The 25040-nt window shown below is 37.3% G+C and overlaps 1 protein-coding gene across 4 annotated transcripts in view; it reads right to left on the reverse strand.

Moving 5' to 3' along the window:
- The window catches only part of CHST15 (carbohydrate sulfotransferase 15), a 123102-nt gene that overhangs the window by 13459 nt on the left and 84603 nt on the right, over positions 1–25040 (reverse strand). For all 4 annotated transcript variants that reach the window (XM_072624909.1, XM_072624902.1, XM_072624896.1 and 1 more), the window contains exon 6: positions 5154–5310. In XM_072624909.1, the coding sequence (XP_072481010.1) occupies positions 5154–5310 (157 nt within the window). The remainder of the gene's footprint in view (positions 1–5153; positions 5311–25040) is intronic.

The raw sequence follows: 25040 nt of genomic DNA on the forward strand, positions 1-25040 counted from the left end.
AATCAGAATAACACTTGTCACTTTGCTGAGAGGCTCGAAATGTACCAAGTGCTGGGAGAGCTTAGGAAATGATAAATTTCCACATAGATGTAAGATATTCTCTGGCCCCCCTTCCTTCCAATCTTCTTAATCTCTCCCATGTACTCTGGTATCCAAAGACACTGGTCTCCTTGCTGGTCCTTACACCAAAGTCTACATCTCCTGAATACATTTTCACTGGTTGTTTCCATCCCTGCAGGGCTCTCCTCCATCATCTCTATCTCTTGGCTTTCCTGAATTCCTTCAAGACTCAACTAAAATCCCACCTTCTACTAGAAGTCTTTTTTGATCCTTTTACTGGTAATGGTTTTCCTCCTCTATATATTTTGTTTGTATATAACTGCTTTCATTTTGTCTCACCCATTAGACTGAATTCCAGGAGAGCAGGATCTGTCTTTTGCCATTTTTTGTATCTTCAGCACTTATCACAGTGCCTAGAACATAGTAATCACTTAATAAATGTTTGTTGACTGACTTACAAATATTCTGATTTCATGTACCTTACTCCTATCTCCCCAACCAGACTGTAAACTGCTTAAAGACAGAGATTATCTCATACTACATCTCATTCCACTCTTTTCCCCTCTGAGCTCAGCATAGGAGTGGACACAGTCTGTACTCAATGCATGTTTGCAGATATACTGCGAAGGAATGAATTCATTAGCAATAAGTACATAACCTCTGGATATTAGGTCATGAGTACCATGTACTCATTTAATGAAGAGTACATTTGGGCAGTGGAAATGAGCGTGACAAACTCCCAGTCTCTCTCACTATTCTATCCTTTCAATATCAGCTATATCCATTGGCAAATCCCCTAAGTTGGAGCTGGATAACTTTAATAGGTCAATTTCAACCAAATTAAACATTGTATAAGACTCCTCTAGCTTACAATATAGCTAAAATAACCAACCTCATTTGCTTTCAGGGACAGTAGCTTATTTTCAATTCATTTAAAATTCATGGAATCCTGATTGATGAGATGATTTCCCCAAAACCTTTAAGACCAAGTACCGAGCCAACAAGATTAAAGTTAATTTAGTCACATCCTATCCACTGGATGCAAAGAAATCAATCACTCAAGAGAAATAGTATGTGGAAAGAATCCTGGATTCAGATTCAGAAAAACGAGTTCAAATCCCTCTTCTGCTCTAGACAAACCTGGGTGACTTCAGGTAAATCATTTAATTTCTCTGGGTCACTTCTAACTCTAAACCTCTAAACTATGTTACTTTTTCTTGAAAACTTCCTTTGTAAAGTACATTCAATAAATGCTATGAAAGTCAGAGAGTTGAATCACAGGGCTTTTGACTAGGGGAGGAAATCAGCCTATCCATTTCCCTTCCTACTAACATTCACTGTACAATTTTCAAATTCTGATCATGAACTTTTGGATCCTACAAATAGGCTCAAAAATACTGTTTCTCTTTGTGACTCTGCAGGCTATGGTCATGTAGCAGGAAATGGAAAGTTTTATGATTATTAAACTCATGGAACTTTTATAATGCCCTCTGAAAAACACTTAATAGGCACTTCATTATTTCATGTAAGCTTCAGTCCCACATCAAGAAATGACTCTGATCAATAAACGATGCCATCTTTTACAACAGGGTCACAGACTGATGTTTTCATAAGCTCATAGGTAAAGTACAGTGAAGTCTTGGGAAATGTTCTGGTGGGTTACAGAGGGTGAGGGTTATTGGTTGTTGAATTTTCTTGCTGTTCTTGCTAAGATTCTGACACCAATACCACCACTAAAAATATTCACAGACATGCCTCATGGCATGATAACTCAGAAAAGTCTTTGACCTTTCATACAATTCGATTGTATACAATTTTTGAGGTAAAAAAAAAATGTTTTTTACTGAGCTGGCTGTTGTTGCAGCCATACAATTGGATTGTATACAATTTTTCAGGTAAGAAAATGTTTTTTACTGAGCTGGTTATCAGTGGGGGACAGTGAGGGAGGGAACAGAGAATGGTTCTGGAAGCCCAGATCATGCCTTCCCCTACACAGCTCAGGCATTTGCTGTCAAACATAGTAGGAGCTTCCTAGTTTTTCATATGGTTTCTATACTTTAGACCCATTCCATAAAGTAGTGATGAATAACTTCATGGTAGCATTTGGATCTTTGTTAACAATATGTAAACCATTCCCCTCTGGGGCAGAAGGTCTTAGAAGCTGATCACAAGTCTTGGGAATAGACATATATACTTCAGTGCAATGGGAATGTGTTCTCTGAAAGACAGAGGTCAAGGTGAAACTGAGTTATTCCTGTTAAAAATCAGATTTTTATCAGCACACAGATTACCTAGAACTGTAGGATGTGGTCTTTTAATTAAAATATTTTCCATAAATTATTCTAAGGCAGATGTTCACATCTGAAAATCTAAAGGATTGAATTCTGACTCTTTGGCTTATTAGGGTGTCTTTTGATTAATAAGGTGTGCAGAATCACCTCAGTATTTTCCATTATATAGTTAAATAGCCTAATAGAAAGGGTAAACACACATACACAACAACAACCTAGTAGGAGCTTGGTTCCCTGAAAAGTTATTGAACAGAGCTGAGTCAACAGAATGGTTTCTATTAGGGGACTATTCCAAATTGTTCTTCTTACTGTGACCCATAGATGACATTCATTCTCCTTCCTCTGAACCTTTGCACTGGATGTTCCTTATGTCCATTCCATTTTCTCTCCTCTCCTAATCTCTTAGCATCTCAAATTTCTTCCAAAACTCAGCTCAAGGGATGCCTTCTACAAGAGGCCTTTCCTGATGATCCCCACTTCCCCTGTCCCTGCCCACTGTTAATGCCTTGAATTTACTTGGCACACACACACATATACACACGCATCCAAACAAGCACGCATTTGCATGTCTATCTGCCTCTCTCTCAATATGTATGTATGTACGTATACTATACAGTATACATATACTGTGTATATCTTAATATCTGTGTCTCTTGAAATGTATATGTATATGTACATATAAAATAGAGCATAGTATATATATGCATATATAGTATACATTGTAGAGAATATAGTATATCTATCTATATACATAGATATTTATATGTACATATTATATACACTTATATACATGTAAATTTATATGTAGCATATCATATTATATATATACATATATATTCATATATATATATATGTATATAGTCTCTGAATGTAAGGTCATTAAAGTCAAGAGATGATTTCACTTCTCTTTTTGTACTCCTGAGTCCTAACTCAATGCCTGGAATAGAGCAGACTCTTAATGAATTCTTGCTGATTAACTTATTGACCCATTTATACTTAGAGTACCAGAAACTGTGATCATTCTTGTCTTTTATTCCATACTTTTACTCTCTTCAGCGAATCCTTCCTGCATCCCCCTCTTCCCTACATCCTCTTTGTCCTTCTAGTACATAGTTCATAAAATCCTTGTCATATACTGCCTTACGAAGCTATGCCTCAGCTCCTCTACTAAAATAAGACCTCGTTAAGAAAAGGGACATTGAATTTCCCATCTTTGCGCCTTTGCAAAGGTGGCACCCCATTCCTGGAATGCACTCCCTGCTCAACTTTACCTTATGGAATCCCCTCAAATGTCATTTTCCACATGAGGCTTTCTTGATCCCCAGCTTCTTGTGTCTCTCCCCAATTATTTTTCACTCATTTATTTATTTTCACATTCTGTAGACACCTGCACATGTCTTATGTTGTCTCCCTGAGAGAATTTGAGCTCCTTGAAGGCAGGAGTGGTTTGGTTTTTTTTGTCTTCATAACTAACTACAGTCCATACATAGATACCACAGTGCCTGCATGTAACAAGCTCTTAATAAAAATTTTAATGAGAGATTGATTCTTCCTCTTTGTATCCCCATGCCCTCCAAGCATGAGTCATACAAAGTAGATATGCAAATGTTCATGGAATAAATCAATGTTTTTTAACTGGATTCCATTCTGTCTTGAAGGAGTCCTTGTCTTCTCCCAACATGCCCAGCTGTGGTCCTTTGTGGTCCGTGTTCCTAGTGTGGTGAGATTTCTAAAGTTCCATTTTGGAGCACATGAGGATCACTGAAATTAATAATAGGGGTCATAGCAGCTAGCCAGTTATGTAGTGTCTTATCGTTTGGGAAGCACTTTGTATATATTATCTCATTTGATCCTTACAACAACCCAGGGAGGCAAATGCTATTATCATCTGAATTTTACAGATAAGGAAACTGAGGCTAACACAATTTAATTGTGCAGGGTCTCAGAGCTATTAAGTGTCTGAGATAGGATTTGAACTCAGGTCTTCCTGAATCTCATCTACTATGCTACTTCATTGCTTTTACCTTGCCACCTCGCTGTTTCTACTTCACTGTCCTCTGCAATCTTGTTTAAGAAGCATTTCTAGCAACCTGAAAACAGCATAGTTTATGGCACACAGTAAGAGCATAATAAATGCTTGTTAACTTGGAGCAGAAAATTGCATGAAAGGAGAAAACTACATGGAAACAGAAAAATATCATGAGGTGAGGTAAACCACCCCTAACTTAAATGCACTAACCTTAGAAAAGACAACTAGTAAAAATTACTTTCTTTGTATTAAAAAAAAAAGACCCTCATGAATTTAGATGAGAAATATAAAATTGATCAGGAGATGACATTTTGTTTGATGGCCAGTCATGTGAAGCACTGCTGGTCACTGGTATGCAATTTAAAACACAGCACAATATTTTAAAATTCAACCATAATTTTCACAAATAGAGTGTCTATTCATATTCAGAATGGGTACCCTTGACAATCTGGAATTTTGGATGGCTTTGGAATAAAAGCCACCCGTCAAATGGTAACATAAAGAAAAAAAGTGCCTTCATGCTCTCGCAAAGCAAGAAGCTGTGGCTCTTGGTGGATCATCCACAGGGAACAAAGTGATAAAAATGCTGGTTTTCACTGGCTTGTATCTGTTTTAATGTTATTTACCTCTCAAAGGACTCTCTGAATAGTATTTGCACATTAAAACACTTCCTCCTGTTTATATGCTAAAATTCTGAGCCACATTTCCACTTAGATAATAACAGCAAAATAGCTCATTATTGAAAGAAGGCAAAGGATTTTGTGAATACATACAGGCATCGCATTATTCAGGGTGTTATTGTAGACACAGGCTCGCAATGAATAATCCAACATGCAATTTTCAAACAGCTGCAGAGATTCTGCCACTTTTTCATGGAAATCTTCAGCAGATTTATTGGAACTTGCAAAGTAGAGATAATCTGAGTACAACCTGTAAATGAAATACAGATGTATATTTCACTGTATTTGAATACAGAAGAACTTGACTTCTGTGACGATAGAAGCCAAAGTCCAGATTACGTTGATTATCATTGTTCATTAAAATGCTGATTATCCTGTGGTATTACGTCTCTTCTGTTTACTTATTTGCCACTCTGTCTTCCCATCACCGTGCTCAGGTCTTCCAGACTAATGTTATTATACTGACAACCTCATGTAAATTTTTAATCTTTGTCAGAATCTTTAATTCATCTATATTAGTCTGTAATATGGGGCCAGCAGAGCTTTCTTGCATTTTCGAAGAAGCTTTAAACTATGGCTTTGTTTTCAAACCTTCTACCAAAAAATGGTATCCGATTCTGGAAACTGGTCAATTGCAGGGTAGATAGAGATTGTGAAAATCATATATACTTTCTATTTCAGTCTGGATGAATGGGAAAATGCTGCTATTCTTCCAATGTCACATTTCTAAAATATATTCATTATAAATTTATACACATATTATGCATGAATAACTTTTTTGAAATCCGAAATTGTTCATTTGAGAGAGCAAACTAAATAAAATATTATAGTTGCACATCAATGGCTCCAGGCATAAAAATCATAGATTGAGAGTAGAAAGGACTTTACAAATTATCTAATTCAATCCCCTTATTTCATAGATGAGGAAATTAAGGCCTGGGAACTTAGGGAATTTGACTAAGGTCACACAGACAGGATACTAGAAGAGCCAGGATTTGAACCCAAGTTCCCTTACTCTCCCTCCTGTAATTCAACAGGTTGTATTTTTATCTAAACTAGATGGCTTTGTCAAAACTTTGGTTTTGTCATTCTTTCCTTCCCCTTTTTTGTCTACATGAATTCTTAATATCTAATGTTATTTCTTTTCATGTTTTTATGACCCTTACATATTCATATCTATGCTTTACAAAAAGTGCTGAACATAATAGTGATAACAGCTAGTATTTATATAATACCTACTATGTGCCAGATACTATGCCAAGTGCTTTATAAATAATATCTATTTGATTCTCAGGGTGAGAGGTGGGTGTTACTACTATCCCCATTTTAGAGATGAGGAAACTGAGACAAAGAGATGTTAAGTGACTTGCCAGCTAGGAAATGTCTGGAGCTGGATTTGAATTTAGGTCTTCCTAACTCCAGGTCCAATATTCTGAATGTTGCTGTTGCCCACTAAATACCTTAACAGCAGAAAACTGAACTAAAACTCTTGGAATATCCTCTATAAGAAATACTGAAAGGGAAAAATCAACAGACCTTGGCAACAGATTGAATCTGGGAATTGAGTGTGAGGAGTCAGGGATGTTACCTAGGTTTCGACCCTGGGTACCTTAGGAGGATTTGCATTTACAAAGATAAGGTGGGCATAATATTGGGGGAAAAAAGGTAGCCTATTGCCCAAAAAACTCCAGTGGCCCCCTATTACTTCCAGGGTGAAATATCAAGTTCTCCAGCATGTAAAATTTCACATGTCCTCTTCCCATCATGTTCATTATTCTTACATTTAACTGATCTCCTGGCACTCTGAGGTCCTAGTGACTTGCTGTTTTTCATACCTGATGCTCCATGTTTCATCTATATGCCATTGAATGGATTGTCCCCCCTGCCTGGAATGCTCTCCTTCATTTTTACCTCTTGGAATCCCTGGCTTCCTTCAAGATTCAGCTCAAGTGGCTGAGGGAGACCTTAATGATCTGTGCCCTCCCCCCACCCCAACTGCTAATGCTTTCTCCTCTAAAGTTACCTTGTTTAGTATATACTTTGTAGTTATCCACCTACCTATTTCTGCACACATTATCTCCTCCATTGGAATATAAGCTCCTTGAGAAGAGACTTTTAAATTTACTCTACTCCAACAGAGAGAGAGAGAGAGAAAGAGAGAGAGAGAGAGAGTGCTTTGGCCATAAAGAGGATGTTGAAACCAGGCAGCAGATGCAGAATGGATCTGTTCATATCCTAATTCCACCAAAGGGACATTCACCCAATGTGCTGGAGTTCCTCCTTTATATTTCTTGATTTGAAGTATACATTCATAGAGACTACAGTCTCTCCATTATTATGTAACCAGGACTATTTTTAAAAATTTTGATTTGCCAAAACAACTCTGAGGTACCACATCACACCTATAAGATTGGCAAACATGACAGAACAAGAAAATGATAAATGCTGGAGAGGATGTGGGAGAGTTGGAACACTAATTCATTGTTGGTGGAGCTGCGAGTGCATCCAACCATTCTGGAGAGCAATTTGGAACTATGCCCAAAGGGCTACAAAAATGTGCATACCCTTTGACCCAGCAATATCGCTACTAGGACTATCCCCAAGAGATCATAAAAATGGGAAAGGGTCCCACATGTACAAAAATATTTATAGCAGCACTCTATGTAGTCGCCAAAAACTGGAAGTCAAGGGGATGTCCATCAATTAGGGAATGGCTGAATAAATTATGGCATATGAATGTAATGGAGTACTATTGTGCCATAAGAAATGATGAACAAGAAGACTTCAGAGAGGCCTGGAAGGACTTATATGACCTGATGCTGAGTGAAAGGAGCAGAACCAGGAGAACTTTGTGCACAGCAACGACCACAGTGTGCGAGAGTTTTTTCTGGTAGACTTGGAATTTTGTAATAACACAAAAACTTCTTATAAAAAAAAAAAAATCCCAAAGGTGGTTCTCAAGGCAAAATGCCTTCCACACTCAGAGAAAGAAATATGGAAGTCACTCACAAAATGTAGCAGATCATGTTTGTGTATGTGTATGTGTTTGTGTATCATGTTCTGATTTGTTATATGATTTCTTTCATTTATTTTAGTCTGACTACATAGCATGACTATAGTGAAAATATACTCAATAGGAAAGTATATGTAGAATCTATACAGAATTGTATGCAGTCGTGGGGAGGGAGGGGGGTAGTGGGGGGTAGGTGGGGGGGGATAAAATCTCAATTGTATGGCAGTGATTGTTAAACATTAAAAAATAAAAATAAAAATAAATAAAAAAAATAAAAAAAAAATTTTGATTTGCTCAGAAATACCTCTGAAAGCATCCTGTATGATGTTCCCAGGTTGAGGTCATCACCACTAATGTCATCATCATGCTGCTACCTCCAGCCCTGATTGATGCCACCTCCCTCAGCCTCCTCTCCCTTCTTATTAGAGGGCTGGAAGGTGGAGTATCAAACGCCTCCCAATGCTTCCTTTATAGAAGGCAGAGACTGGACTGTTTATCCTCACTCCACACTGGACCTGCTGCTCTGCCTGGTTTCAAATCCACAGAACAAGATACTCCCATGGCAAATACTGCCTGATGTCCTATCTCCCTCCCTTTTCCTGCCTCCTTTTGTGAATTTTCTCCACTCATTAGACTGTAAGCTCGGAATTTCTTCTTATAAATTGTGTTCCCAGCACTTATCACAACACCTGACACATATTCAGCCCTTCCTAAATATTTATTGGATTGTATTGGATTAGGTCCAAACAGGATGGACAGGCATGGACAGATCACAATCGCTGGAGGTCAGGCTCACATCAAGGAGATAACCAATCCATACAGATGCCTTTGCACAACACCTAGCATAATGCATTGCATGTAGTAGGTGCTTCATAAATATTTCCTGATTTGCTAAAAGGCATCTGGATGTCACAGTGGATAGAGTAGTGAACCTAGAGACAGAAAGCTCCAATCCAGTCTCAGATATTTACTACTTAAATGATGGTGGCCAAGTTACTTAACACATCAGTCTTGATTTCATCGTCTGTAAAATGAGGATAATAATAGGACCTATTTCCCAGAGTTGTTATGAAGATAAAATGATATTTGTAAAGCACTTTGCAAACCTGAAAACACTATATAAATACTAATTGCTTATCACTGTTGCTATTATTATTGTCATGTACAGAGGCAATATAGGGAATTAACACAAATATATAGATAGATATGTGTATAGATATAGATAAAACCATGAGTCATTCCTCAATGGTTAATGGCCAAAGGAAATGAATAATCAGTTTTTAAAAGAAATGCAAGCTTTTAACAATTATTTCAAAGATTGTTCCACAATACTAATAATAAAAATGAAAATATAAAACTCCTAAACTAAAGTTCTAATTGATTTGTCATAGATAACAAAAGTCAATATCAGAAGGGTTATGGGAAAAGAGTCACAGAATTGATCCAACCATTCTAGAAAATAATTTAGAATTACACTAAAAACTTGCCTAAAATGTCCGTACCCTGTGACTCAGAGATCCCCCTGCTGGGCATATACCCCAAGGAGATCAAGGATAGAAAAAGAGGTCCCACATATACCAAAATATGCACTGTAGCACTTGATACAATAGCAAAGAACTAGAAAAAAAAAACTAGATGCTCATCAACTAGATAATGGCTTCTGAATACAATGAAACAGAATATTATTGTGCTAGAATAAAAAACAATATGACAATTCAGAGTCACATGAGGAAATGTGAACTAAAGCAGAGAGAAGTAAGCAGAACTAGGAAAACAATATGCATAATGACTGAAAAATAATGAAAACTTAAAATAATAAAAAGTAATGAAACTTTAAAATAATACAAATAATAATGAAAACTTAAAATAATAAAAACATGAACTAAAGCAGAGAAAAAAGGATTAGGAAAACAATATGCATAATGATTTACAAATATTAAAAACTTAAATACAACACAAATAATAATAAAAATTTAAAATAATAAAAACATGAACTAAAGCAGAGGAAAGTAAGAAGAACTAGGAAAACAATATGCATATAGACTTAGAAATAATAAAAACTGGAATCTAAATGGAAAGAACAATAAAAAACAGAATATTATATAACAGTAATGACAAAGATTTTCCCCCAAGATTATGAACAAGCAAGAACAGTTAAGTTTTCTTATATCGTAAGTATTGAAATTTACATGTCCTGTCAGACAAGTTAATGTGTTGGCTGTTTTTACGTGAATTGCCTTTAAAAAAAAAAGCTTAAGTCATTTTAAATCTTGGCTACAAGGGAAGGCTTGCTGAGCAAAAGAGACATAATATATTTGGAAATAAATATGATATAAAAATAAAAAAGTCATCAATGCAAAATAATAAAAAACAATTCTGTTGAATGACTGAACTCTTCTAGTCTCTACAAATCTGCAAAGTACAAGGGCTAAGTTATTTGCACATGTTTAAATGGTTATTCTAGTGATGGCAGGGAAATGGAATTATATTCCATTCAGCTATGGCACAAAACCTCTCTGGATTATCTCCACTATGTTACAGGAATCATGCAGAGTACTCTTACCTAATAAAGTTAAGAAAAAAATGGATCAAGTTCCATCTCAGGATGAGGTTCCAACAGCATCATCCAAAGTTCTGAGGAGATAACCAATTATAATGGAATCTCCTTGTATGTCTGAAAACAGGTTTAGTCATATGTAGATTTCACAGTATCAGTGAAAATGAGAAAGCCTCTGTAAGTTATTCTAAATATATATATTTAACAAAAAGTGTCAAATCTCAAGACAAATTTCAAGGAACTCTCCAAAACCCTTAGCTAGAAGGCTATTTAAAATAAATGGGGCCACTGGATGGAGACTGGAAATCTTTTTGTCATATCAATATTTTCCTTGCAAAGGTATGTTACAATGGTATTTGATGCCCAAAATAAAAAAAAAATTAAAGTCTGCTCTAGTTTGTTAAAATATTTTGATTTGAATGCAAAATGATTTTTCATATGATACCTCAGAGAGCCCACTACCTCAAAGAATAGGATATGCCTTTTTAGAAAAGAAATAGAAAATTTAACGAGGCCACACATAAGCCAAATACCCAATTATCCCAATTATTTCCATTTGTTTGGGATGCAGTAAAATGTCCTCAAGCTTTGCCATTTCTGAGTCATTCTTACTACCTTTCCTAACTGTATGAAGCCTTTTGTTTATCTCCAGTGTGGCCAGAATATTTTCCCCCATATTCTTGGAGATCCTGGGATATCTTTGATATACCCAGAAAATCTATTCTGGGCTTCTCTACTCCATAGATCTCAGATATCCAGTAGCATATATCTATCCATGATGAAATTTGTGAAAAGGGGAGGGAGGAGGAGAGAACAAGCATTTACAAGCAGCTATAATACACTAGTCCTGTGCTAAGTGCTTTACAATTAATATTTCCTTTGATTTTCATAATTTTAGGTCACTGCTGACATCTGCAAAAAATCCAAGGTTGACTTGTCAATACTGAATTTAGAACGAGTACAGTTAAACATAACTCTTTTTTTATTCAAAAGTTTGATTCCAATGAGATCTAGTTTTACTGTTGCTTCAGTCAACTATCCCTTTTTCCTTTCTGTTTTTGAGACCTGTATCATCTCTGGTCACTGCTAGAGTGCCTGAGGAAATGGCAGGTGAATTCTCTAGGGTGGAGTGCCCAGAAGAAGGGCAAAGGGAAATCCTTTGCCATTGCTGCTCATACCTTACTTTACAGGAGCTGGAGAAACAAGCTACATGAGAATATCCTTACAGAACACAGTTATAATTGTCGCCACCACCAGTCCTCTAGGATAATGGGAGTTGGCGATGATATCAAATGGTTCAAGTCAAATACTCTTCATTTTCTTATTCTCAAATCATCCTGAGCAGATGGTTGATGATTGTTTCCAATGGCAATTCCAAATATGTCAAAATATAGTCAATGCATTCTGTACTGCTGTTATTTTAGCAACCTTGCTGGTTGGTGGATCTGTGACTTTGTCCAAACATTTTAGAAAGCAATTTGGAAGCATCTGAAGAAAGTGACTAAAATGTGCATACCTTTTGACTCAGATTCCACTGCTAGGCATATGTACCTCAAAGAGGTCAATGATTAAAAAAAGAAAAGGCCAACAGATACTAAAATATTTATAGGAGCAATTTTTGTAGTAGCAAAGAATCAGAAACAAAGTAGACAGATGTTCATCAATTGAGAGAGGTATAAAAAAAAGTATGGTCCATAAATGTAACTGAATATTGCTTACTGTGCTGTAAAAATAATGAATATGAAGAATAAAGAGAAATGTGGGAAGATATGAACTGATACAAAGTAAGCAGATCCAGGAAAACAACATGCATAATGATCATAATACTATAAAGGGAAAACAACAAGAAATAAGCAAAACAAGGTTTTGAAATTGTAATGACCAAACTTGACTCCAAAGGAATGATCCAGAAAGTACTTCCTTCCTTTCTCCATAGAGGTGAAAGACTAGGGGAGTGCAGGATCACAAATAGCATTTTTTAGCATTGTTTTTTTTTTTTTAAATTTCTTTGTTATAAAAGATGGTTGGGGAGAGGCTACAATGGGAAATTAGGTTATATAAAATAATAATAATTAGTATTTATACAATGCTTTAAGGTTTGCAAAGTGCATTACAGATACTGTTTTATTCATATGACCCTAGGAAGTATCCCTGTTTTACAGATGAGAATACTGAGGCAGATGGAGGTTAGGTGACTTGCCTGAAATCACATAATAAGTATTTTAAGTCTGGGTTTGAGTTCAGGGTTTCCTAACTCTAGGTCCAGCACTCTCCCATACACTGTACAGAAGCTGCTCCATAGACAACAAATATCCATAAAAACGTATTAAGAAGGTTCTACTTTGGAGTATGCCCTTAATCCTGTCTGAATGGATTTTAATTATTTCAGATGTTGCTGCGTCCCTCCCCTCCCCTGGAATGGGGATCCATGAAACATTATTTCTGAGTTTGACATAACAGATAACTTGGTGCTAATGAACAGTGATGTCCCATAAATCACTATAACATTTCTAGAACTTTATGATTATAACAATTAACATTTATATGACACGGTGACAAAGCAGTTTACATAAACTACCAAAGACCATGGGAATCATCCGATTTAGAGCTGAAAAAGATCAAGTTCCCCATTTTACAGATGAGGAAACTGAGACTTGAGGGATAAAGTGGCTTGCCCATGGCCACACAGGTAAACTAGGGAAGAAAATCCAACAATATCCTTCTTTTCCAAAGTGAAATTTGAGAAGTGATAGAGATTATCCAGGAGTAGCAGTATTCTAGTTTTCCTCCCACCCCAATACTTCCAACGTAGCCAGCTCATGTTTGAGGTTAAACTCCAAAGGATAAAGAAAACAGAGCCTAAGCTACTGGAGATCCATCCATAGGCAACTTAATTAATCATATTTCCAGAAAAAAAGATTTTTGATTAAACATAAATGTAATACCTTGAGAATGCTTTGGAATGGCAAGGAAAAAATGGTATTAATCTCTGACTGACCCTGGGCCACAATTATTCCCCTTCTTTTCTGAATAGTTCTTAAAGCACTTATACTCATTTTCATGTAATGAAATAGTTATTTAAGACAACTAGATATGGTTGCCTTATTATTAGCCATTTAGTAGATAATGTTTTTTTCTTTAATTATTACCTGAGGCATCGTTCTACTTCAACAAAGATCAAAATTCCTCAAAGGAGGATACAACAGGATTGTTGTCTCTACATTTTTGAATGTCTCATATTTTTTAAAATGAAAACATAGTTTTTTTCCCCCTCTTATTTTTCACTTAGGGATCAGGAAAGAGACCACACCTGATTTACATATGAGGAAACTCCCTTTACTGATGCAGAGCAGTACCTTCTCTGGAACTTATATATGTACATACATACACACACATATATACTATATATACGCATATATACACATATGTATGTGTATATGCACATGCAAATGCATATGTGTATACCATTTAAAGTTACCTGAAGCAGAGATGTCAGACACATAGCCCATGAGCCACAACCCTACCAAATGTGGCCTGAAGCAGATTAAAATGTAATTGGGAAATATTTAACAAATTAAATAAAAATACAATAAAACATAAATAGAACTACATTTTAAAACTAAGCCAATATGCAGCCTGCATTGATCCTTATGTATGGATTAGGGCCCTGTACACACTACCCATATGTCAGAGACAGGATTTGAACACAGGTCTTGCTGACTCTGAAGGTCCCTTCTCATAACACTGCCTCTCATACACACTTCACCAGTACACAAATGAAAAATAATCTGTCAACTTTCTGACATCTGCAAGATGCCCATCTGTAACAATAAGATGTTTACCATAATAGACATTTAGTTGCTGCTAAATTAATCTTAAAACATCCTTATTTTCTCTTTCTTTCACTCCCTTCTTCCCAAATTCACAAATATGGAAGGCATGAGAAGTCATGTGAAATGACAGATACTGGCTAAACCCCAATTTTGAGGAAGTCTCTGGAATGATCTTCAGTGCTACTTCGTAACACCTGGATAACCCTCAAAATGCTAGTTTGTCACCAAAGAATACTATTCGGGTCTATGAAGCCGAAGAAAACTCTGTATTGATGTCGAGTCTTTACTTTCAGTAATTTCAGATATGCAGATTTCTGGGAGTTTCTATTCCTGGTCATTCTGTGACTAATATGCAGATGGATAGTTTTGTTAACCCTAACAATAACAATGATTCAATTTGGTTTTCCCCACTATAAGCAGATTTCTATAAAATACACATAAATCTTAAGAAGTTTGAGGAGGAGTCTGGGAAAGCTATTTGCTGTGGTCTTGTCAAAGTAGACAGTTTATACATGCTGTCCCCTACTCAGAACCCATGTAGGGTTCCTGGTAGCTTTGGCCCAAGATTGAGAGAACATATAATATTATGTATTCTGTAGGGTTACATATTCTGCAGGGTATAGGCCAGCCTTACCTATGATTCTCCTCTTATTAGTTTGATGTGCAGAAAGAAAGACCTGTTATTGGGCAGCCAGATCATTGTTCCTTTGTTTTAGAGAAGAGGGGTGGGGGCATAGGAGAGAGAAAATTGGAACCTCCATCTTACAGAATGATCAAGTCAAAAAAGAAGTGTATTTGGAGTTAGAACACCTAGATTTAAATCTCAGCTCTGTGTTACTTTGAGCAAGTCTGAGGTCTCTAGTCTTTGTCTTTCTGGGCTATATGATCTCTAAGGTCCCTCGTGACACTAAATTCCATGACATTAAGTCACAGGAAATAGACATTTCTCAAAAACACAGATATAAACTAAGCTGGACATGAAACTTTCCTGGATTGGCAAATGATGGAAATAATCTTTAGACTATTTCAAGCGATCCTTTCCCCCCTCTGTCCTCATACCCCTTTATTTACCTCCCATGTTGGCTCATGTGCCTTGTTTTCATTAGTTCTTATAATCACTGGTGTTATAGATCCCTGTTGGTCTGATCTACTGACCTCCAGATCACTTCTCAGAGGGCTGAGTACCTGGCTCACACACTCTCTCCAACACAACCTCCTGACCTTCTATTGTTGATATTCTAATGTTGGTATCTCCTCAAATACCTTGGCACTGTAGTTGATTAATTCCCATGGACCATAGCATCACTCTTAGGAGAGGTATGTCTTGGATTTTATCATCACCCATAATTATGCTTCCTCTATGACTTCTGAATTCTAAAATTTTTCCTCTTTGAACTCATTCTCTAATCCTGCCTCACTCCTCATAAATATATCCATTCTTATCAAAACCCATAATCTAGGCTCTGATACTACTTGTGTGATCTTGGATAAGGTATTTCCTCTCTCTGAGTCTGCTTCCTATATGTCAAATCAAGGGGTCGGGCTAGGTGGCCTTTGAAATCCTTTCGAGATTTCACCCAATGATGCTGATTCTCTATGAATCTCCTTCCACCTCTTTCGCTCTCAATCTATCATTCTGCTGTGGAACCACTTCCCGCTCTTCAGTCTTGTCCTCATAGTTAGGCAGTTCAATTATATTTCCTTCTCCAACCTGAATTCTGTCTCCTCATCCTTGTACTGTTAATGTGCTGCCAATCCTCAAGCATGCCTCAGACTTTCTCAGAGCATATCGCATCACCATGCTAACTGGGTCTAAGGGAAATTCATGTCATTCTATATCAACTGAACCCTTACTATTGTACAGAAAAGAACTTTTACTTCTACTTGATTAATTCTCTCTATTTCATTCCTATCAGTGGCTATTCCAAACTTTCTTTTGTCAGGCCCCAAATTCTTCTCCTATCCTCCAAAGCAGAAGACCTTGTAGCCTATTTTACTGAGAAAATTGAGACAATCCATCTTGAGCTCCCTTATCTTTCCTATTCCATATCTCAAATCCCCACTGTATCTTTAGTCACTTTCAATTTTACTCCTGCCTCTGAAGGTGTTCTCATTCTCTTTCCTCTCAGATATTTTGATTCTTTCTCTGAAGCTACAGCCGTATTCAGGCCTACCCTTTCCCTAAAGTCTTCACTTGAGTCTGCCATTCCCTCATCATAATCCTATATTTTGCCTCCCTTTCTGTCACATTCTAAAAACATTCCACACTGTTTTGGTTCCATTTTCTCACATTCATTATTTTTTGACCCTTTGAGATCTGACTTTCTAACGCCACTACCCCCCAATTAAAATGCCATCTTTAAGGTTGCCAAAATCTCTTAACTGCTAGATTCATTGGCCTTTCTCATTTTTCCTTCTCTAACCTCTCCAAAACTTTCGATGTTACTAACAAAGTACTTCCTCTCCCCAGCACTTCCTCTTTTCTTAGCTTCATCTCTCCCTTCTATCTCTATGCTAGATTCATCACCTATCTCTTTCTCCCTTAAGGTAACTATCTGTTAGGCTTCTATCTTAGGTCATTTTCTCTTCTCTTCGCACCCTCCCCCAATGTGATCTCATCTGCTCCCATGGATTCAAATACCTCTAAGCAGATGACTCCCAAATCAGTGAATGTATCCAGCCTTCATTTTCTTCTTGAGGACTAAAGAGTCTTCCATCACCAAGTTCCTGTTAGACATTTTTTGCTTGGATGTACTATATTCAAATTAAAGATAACCAAAACAGAACTAATTATCTACACCTTCTCTCAATGAAATCTGCCTCTTTATCCAAATGTTTATATTTCTGTTGAGGGTACCATCAGCTATTCAGTGAGCAATGTTCACATCTGTATATTTAATCAGTTTCTAAGCAATGCAAATCCCACCTCCAAAACTGTAACGGGTCTGGAACTCTTGGGTTATCAGGGTCATGATGCCCTCGGGAGAAATCTCTTGAGACAACATGTCCTTGCATCACTTATGTGATGGACCACGCTTATGCAATAACCAGCCTTCACAATTATCTTGAGCAAGAACAACAACAGCCAAGCACGTAAGCTCAGCACACAGTGTTTACAAACTTCTTGCATATATGGAAGTAGAATGCCTATATATACTCTGAGCTAGCTGAGAATAAATGGAGTGCATACCATCCTTGCTCCCTCTTCATTCATTTGTGCCTGGAAGAAAGATCTCATGCAGGCATGAGATTTTTGGGAACTTAACACATAACATCTTTTACATCTGTCCCCTTTTCTCTATTCAAGGAACAACTACTACCCTAGTTCAGGCCCATGTCTCCTCCTACCTGGGCTACTGTACAATTCATTTCCTTAGTTTGATCCTCTTCTTTCTCCAATCCATTTTCATCCCTTTCAGTTGCCAGTAAAATCTTCCAAATTCATAGGCATGGCTATGACGCTTCCTTATTCAAAATCCTATTGTGGTTCCAGTTTTCCTTTCTGAAATTTGCTACTCACTACAACAATGTGCCTTGTAACTTTCTAGCTTGATTTCATACTCTACTTCTTCAAAAACTTCACATTCCTGTCAAATTGTACTAATAGATATTCCCTGACTTTAACACTCTTCCTCCCTAAGTCACTTTCATGCCTAGAGTGAGTGCACACTCCCTTTTCTTCTCTACTTCTCACAATCCTTCTCTTCTTTCAGGTTTCAACTCAACCACCTGCTCTCTCTATTAACCCTCCTCTGGTTCCCCTCAGTTGCTAGGGCTCTCTCTCCTCAATTTTCCTGGAGCTGTCCTTAAAATCATAGCCTATAAGACTGAAAGAGGCATTATAGGTCAAGTTCAACACCTTCATTTGACTTATATGTTGCATTCCCTCAGTAGAATAGAAGCTCATTGAAGACAAAGAGTCTGAGGAGTTTTTAGGGGGAGGTATCCCCAGTACCTTGCAGGAACCTAATAAATGCTTATTGACCTGAACTGGATTATCTGCATATTGTATTCTTCCTCTTAGATTATTTGAAATTAAATTCAACAAACATTTGTTAAATTTTATTAGGCTGCAAAATGCCAGAAAGCTGTATCTGTGCTCGTTTCCATTATATATGCTCTGGTATCTAGCACAGGAGCCCACATATAGTGGGCATAAATATTTATTGAATTTATCGAATTGATGTCACTCCTCTTCCTAAAACCTGACTGCTAATTAATTAACTGTGAGCTCATGCGTATCACTTGCCCTCTCAGAATGTCAGTTTCTTCATCTCTAACATGAAGGTCCCTAACATAACTTTGAATGAGGCAATTCTTTATTCAATGCAACATTTATTACATGCAAAGGCACTGTGTTAGGTGCTAGGGAAAAGAGGCAGTCACTGACCTCCAGGGGGTTATATGATACATTAATGAGATTCAACATGAATTTCGACAGAAATACCAAACGTATACAAAGTAACAGCACAACATTGCAAGAGGTTGTTGATGTTGAGACATTTCATTCATGCCCTACTCTTCATGACCCCATTTGAGATTTTCTTGGTAAAAATAACGCAATGACTTTTCATTACCTTACAGATGAGGAAACTGAGGCAAACAGTGTTAAGTGACTTTCCCAGAATCACTTGGCCAGTAAGTGCCTGAGGTCAGATTTGAACTCCTGTAGGGGCTACAGGGAGAGTAGCCATGAGCAGTGCCCAAACTTCAGGGTGTTCCCTTAAGCCATGAAAGCTGCCCCCAGGCATGGCTCAATTATTTATTTATTTATTTGTACATTTAGTTGTTATTTTATTTATTTAGAGTTAGGGAGTCTTCCTAACTCCAGGCCCAGCACTCTATCCACTGCACCACCTAGCTGCCTATTTCAAGAGGTAGAGGGTGTTGTCAGGAAAGCCCTGGCATAGGAGGTGACACTCAGATTAGGCTCTGAAGGAGTCTGGAGGTAGGTACATTAACAGATCTTTATGGAAAAATAGAAGCAAAAGACATATTGGTCATCATTTTTTTGGCATTCCAACAAATGGTAAATTTTCAAAGCATTTATTTCTCTCCTACTGATAAGTGCCCACTTCCCAGCCAGTTAGTCCTTAAATGCCTTCAATGACCATAATTATTGAATATTGGACCTTTCCTTCTTGGCAACCCTTTGACTGCAAAAGAGTTTGCTCAGAATCCTAACCATATCAAAGTAGTCCTGTTTCATTTGCAAAGAGCGTGTTAGTGATATATTAATAATAATAATAATAAGTATAATATTTGCAAAAGTATAATGTTGGATTATACGAAAACAAACCCTAACAGAACAGCAATGCTACCTTGTACCTGTTCCTCTCTGGGACCCTTTATACTCTGCCTGCCAAGCATGCCTGAGGGGGGAAAGGCCTGACACTTTTGGGTGCCTTTATTCCTGTAATATTTTTTTTAATCTACTACATATCTCACCTATCCATGAAGTCCTTCTAGTTCCCTTCAAGGATTACTTATAATTAATCCATAAGCATTCTTTTCAAAGTCATGTAAATGTTTCACAGAAAAAAGGATGCATGACTTTTTAAGGACCAGATTCATATTCTCTTCCTGGGAAGATGGTGGTTGGCACTAAGGATAAACAATGATCTCCCAGGTGTACACTGAAGATGAGCTATCTGAAGATGAAGCTAATAAAGATCCCAATATGTGTGGGGCGGGGGGAAAAGATAAAGACTCTTTCCCCAAATAGTAAAATGACATCAATTGTTAACCGTGTGAGGCACAAAATAAATCTCTTTCTCTTTGTATGCAGCTTCTCATCACCTATATCACATTCTGTTATCCTAGTTTCACAGATGAGAAAGTGGAAGTACACAGACAAGCTGTAGCCATGATCCAGGCATGCCCAGAGTACTTTGGCAGGAGTAAAATTCTCCGGGCTGACAATCTAATGTTTGATGCTGAGTGAGACAACTGCTATTCAAATACATCACAGGGAAAGCCTAAACATATTGAGAAGTTCCATAAAACTAGGCTTGCAGATAAGAACTTTAATTTTACCAGTTCACAGGTTTACCTTTTTTTTTTCAAGCAAGCAGGTTCAAAGGTGGTAATAATCAGATGTCCTTTGAATATAATTATTATGCTGCTAACAAATCATGAGCAAGACATGCACAGTGAACCATTTGTCCCAGAGCAGTGAAGTCCTGAATGGTATTATGTGTCATTACCTTTTGTGAAATGGTACTTATTTTTGACATAGGTAGTCAGGGTTACATAGGCAGCCTATGATCAATGAGCAGAACAAGCTCATTATGGGATTCAAAACTGGGACTTGGATTTCATTGACACTATATCTTAACTACCCAAGCTTCCTGACCATAGAAGAATGCATAATTATAAAGATGAGATGGGTATTCTTTCCCATATTCCTAACACAAATCATTCCATTCCTGTATGAGTGTGTGTCTTGGGACAGTTTTTATTACATCAAGAGTCCCATTTGTATTTCACTTTCATGTAGGGATTGATTATTTAGCCAGTTTAGTGATGATTAAAATTTTATTCTATGAGATGATGAAGAAAACAACTCAGATTTCTAGGCTTAAGGTTTTTAATTCTAAAATCTAATTCTAGATTTTAACAGAGTTTCCATATGTCTCCATATGCCTGAAAATTGTCGATCCTAAAAATAAAACATTCCTTTGGTGGTCATTTTTGTGATGGCAATAAAGATCACAAGAAGAATTATGCTGAAATTTAGACACTACAAAATCCTTAACAGATGGTAGTACATGACCCTTCTCCAAATATTTCTTAAATGGAAAAAAAAAAAGAATCCAATTATGTTACAAGGGTCAGCAAGTTGTAAACATTTTTCATGTTTAATGGGGGTTTTAACCATTGTTTCTGAATTAGAAGCAAATTCATTTTATCAATTCTATTACAAATGAAGAGGTATGAGGCTAAAGTGAGATTCTTCCATTTGAAAGTACTTTTTCATCTAAGAAACTGATTAAATGAAGCATTCCCTATTTAAAATTGAAGAATTTTTCCCTTTTCATTAATTGAATAATTTTTCCAAGAAATGCTTTTTTAAATTTTTTGTGATTTTCTTATTTAAGAGGGGCTTTAGCCACAGACTCTAGCATGGACCCATTTTATGGCATGAGCTAGTTTGTCTTTCTAAATATAAATAAAAATTTTAAAAGTCATAAATTTCTGAATGGTGCTTCAGTTTCCTCATCTGGAAAACTGATTGGTTATCTACCCACTTCAGAAGTGTAGAGTTTGTGGAGAAGGAAATGGCAAACCACTCCAGTATCTTTGCTAAGAAAACCTTATGGACAGTACTGGCATATGCAAGGGTCCATGGGGTCATGAAGAGTTGGACACAATTGAATGCCTAAATGACAAATTAGAGAAGTTTCCTGAGGTTTGATTGGGTTTGATTACTGGATTTTATATTTTTAACCTCTCTTATCATGGTATATATAAATATATATAAACCTATATATGTATACATGTGTGAATGTGTGTGTGTGTGTATATATAATATGCATGTGTATATATATATATATGCATATATATATACATACATATATATATATATTTTAAAGATATATACAAATAGGATTGAGTACACAGAGAAATGCCAGAAAGACTATACTTCTAATTCACTTGGTAGAAGGAAAAGAGATGAGTGTACAGATGCATGGAGTCAAAGACAGTTTAGTCAAATGGAACTGCCCCTGAGCAGTCCTAGAGATCTGCAAAAGTGGAGCATCACGTGAAAAATGAAGAACATTAATGGTCCATTAACAAGATATACAAATGAGAACTCTGCTCCAGCCCTTTTGAAACATTTCCTTCATCCAGATGGGCTCAGGCTGACAATATTTATTATCTTATCATCTAACTAGGACAAGAATGGAGCCAGTAATTTCAAAAATGCCATGAGTTATGTGTTCCAATAGGAGGAAATCCTTATTACATATTTTCATACATTTTAACACACAATGAAATATCTGGTAATGACTTTAACCTCCAAAGAAAGCATATACACATGCACCCAAACACAAACACATACACACAGCTGAAATATGTGTATAGGGTCCAGGTCCTGCTGTCAGACCCAGTCCACAGATGGAGCCCATACCATTCCCTCTTTGCAGGAAAAGCACCATAGTATGGTGGAAAGAGATGAGTGGATTAAGAGGCTTGGGTTCAAATCCTACCTTAGACACTTACTAATCATATGGACCTAGGAAAAGTATTCCACAACATTTGGAAAATGGAGGTGATAATACTCATGCTCCCTAAGAGTGACATGGTAAGCAAATCAGGAAAGAGAAGACATTCCTCCAAGTATGTAGAACCAGAGAAGCAAAACACTTTTGCCCATCTGGGGCTCTGCAAGTAACAAAATTGTGTGCTTGTGTGTGTGTTTGTGTGTGTGTGTGAATAGCTGAGCAATAAAATTTAATTGGAGCCATTTAAATTAAACAGCTTATTTATAAAGAATTTTGAGATTAGCAAAATCCATTTGAAAGTTACCATTTGCCCTGTTTGGGTACCTTCTGTCTCAGCAGCTTGAACTGGGACAGCAGATGTTGTGACACTAACTGACCTAAGTCTCTCCCCTCTAAGCTGGTGAAGTCCATTTATAGAAGAGGATGAGGGAAATAAATGAAGGGAATCCTCAGGGAAGCTGGACTCTCTTCCTGTACCCAGGGATTTGAGCACAAGCTAGAGTGTCTACCTTTTCTTTTTGTAATTTTTTAATTTTCATTCATTCTCTCCCTCTGTCTCCCCGTGTCTCTGTGTCTGTCTGTGTGTGTGTGTGTCTGTCTCTGTCTCTGTGTGTGTGTCTGTCTCTGTCTCTCTGTTTCTGTCTCTATCTCATCTCTCTTCTCTTTCCCTCTTCCCCTCCTCTCTCCCTTCTCTCTCTCTATTTTCCCTCTCCCTCAAACTTCATTTTACTTCTCCTCCTCTCCTTCCCCTCTTTTCTCCCTCCCTCTTTCTGTTTCTCCTCTCCCCCACATTTCATTCTCCTCCCCATCTTTTCCTCCTCTCTCACTCCCTCTCTCTTTTTCAGTCTCTCTGTCTGTCTCTCACTCTCCCCTGCTCCTAAACTGACAGACATGACTACAAGTTTAATAAGCAAAGAGAGCACCACTGACATAATGTCCTATCCTTCCCAACCTCAGCTGCAAGTGGTTCCGTGGGGAGGGAAGCAGGACAGCTGTGAAAACACCTCAGAAGTCAAGGCCAGGTCAGTCTGGTTGTTGTCTTTCCTTTCTACACTGCCAGTTACGTAATTACTTCTAAATGACAGCACTACTGGTTTTTCTTAACAAGATTATCTTAAGTGAGGTTAACATGCTTTGCTAAAGAAAGGGGCAAATCCCTGCCTTTGCACTTCCGTAAACTACTAGCAGTGCTAGAAACAATTCCACACCTGCTGCCCATTGAGCAGAGTTAAAAGACTCAAGAAGATCAAGGGTGACTAGGAAATTGGACAGTATAGTAATATATCACCTCCAAATGTTGCACAAAAATGATTAACCACCATAAACACTGCCTAGGGATGATTAGCGCTAGAAATAAAGTGAGGAAAAACCATTTGAGTCCAGCTCTGGCTCTGACTAAAGGTTTATCCGTGGACTATTCAGATGATCTCTCTCCCTCTCTGAGCCTCAGGATCTCCGTCTGGAAAATGGGGATAATAATACTTCCAATACCTAACTTACATGGCTGTCAAGGTTCTAATAAGAAAGCACTTTCCAAATTGTTCAAATTTATGGAGCTCTTTAGGATTTGCAAAATGCTTTACCTAACACCTGTTATTATCCATGTTTCAAAGATGAGAGATTTTAAATGACTTGCCCAAGGCCAAAGAGCTAGTGTATGGGGCAGAACTTGAATCCAGGTCCCTCTGACTCCAAGTCACTTGGAACAACCTGGCCATACTACCTCCCAAGCTACATTAATTTCTGCTATTATTTAAGGTCTTTGAAGGTAAGGACTGCTTCATTTTCGTCTCTGTAACCCCAGTCCTTGGGATGGTACCTGGCACAAAGGAGGCACTTAATAAATGTGTATGTATTGTTGAGGCAGCTAGGTGGGCACAGAACTGGACTCTTGAGTTCGGAAACACTGAGTTTGACTCAAACTCTCCTAACCATATGACTCTGGGCAAGTCATGGTTTTTTCAGCCTCAGTTTCCTCTTCTGCACAGAGATAATAATGGTTGTGAAGATCAAATGATACATGTAAAGCACTTTGTAAACCTTAAAAAGCATTATATAAGTGCTAACTAGTATGACTTTGCATGGCAAGGCATTCTCTTCTTTGGTGCCTCAGTTTCTTCATATATAATACAGAGAACGCTGCATTATCATGTAATATAGAGAATATTCATGCCTAATCAGGGGCAGCTAGGTGGTACAGTGGATAGTGTTTGGGACTGGAGACAGTAAGATTCATCTTAAGTTTAAATACAGCCTCAGACACTTACTTAACTGCGTGACCCTGAGCAAATCACTTAACCCAGCTTGCCTTAGTTTCCCTAGAAACTAGATTAAGCTAGAAAAGGAAAA

Source organism: Notamacropus eugenii, chromosome 1 (genome assembly GCF_028372415.1).
Source record: "Notamacropus eugenii isolate mMacEug1 chromosome 1, mMacEug1.pri_v2, whole genome shotgun sequence".
NCBI classification, from domain to species: Eukaryota; Metazoa; Chordata; class Mammalia; order Diprotodontia; family Macropodidae; genus Notamacropus; species Notamacropus eugenii.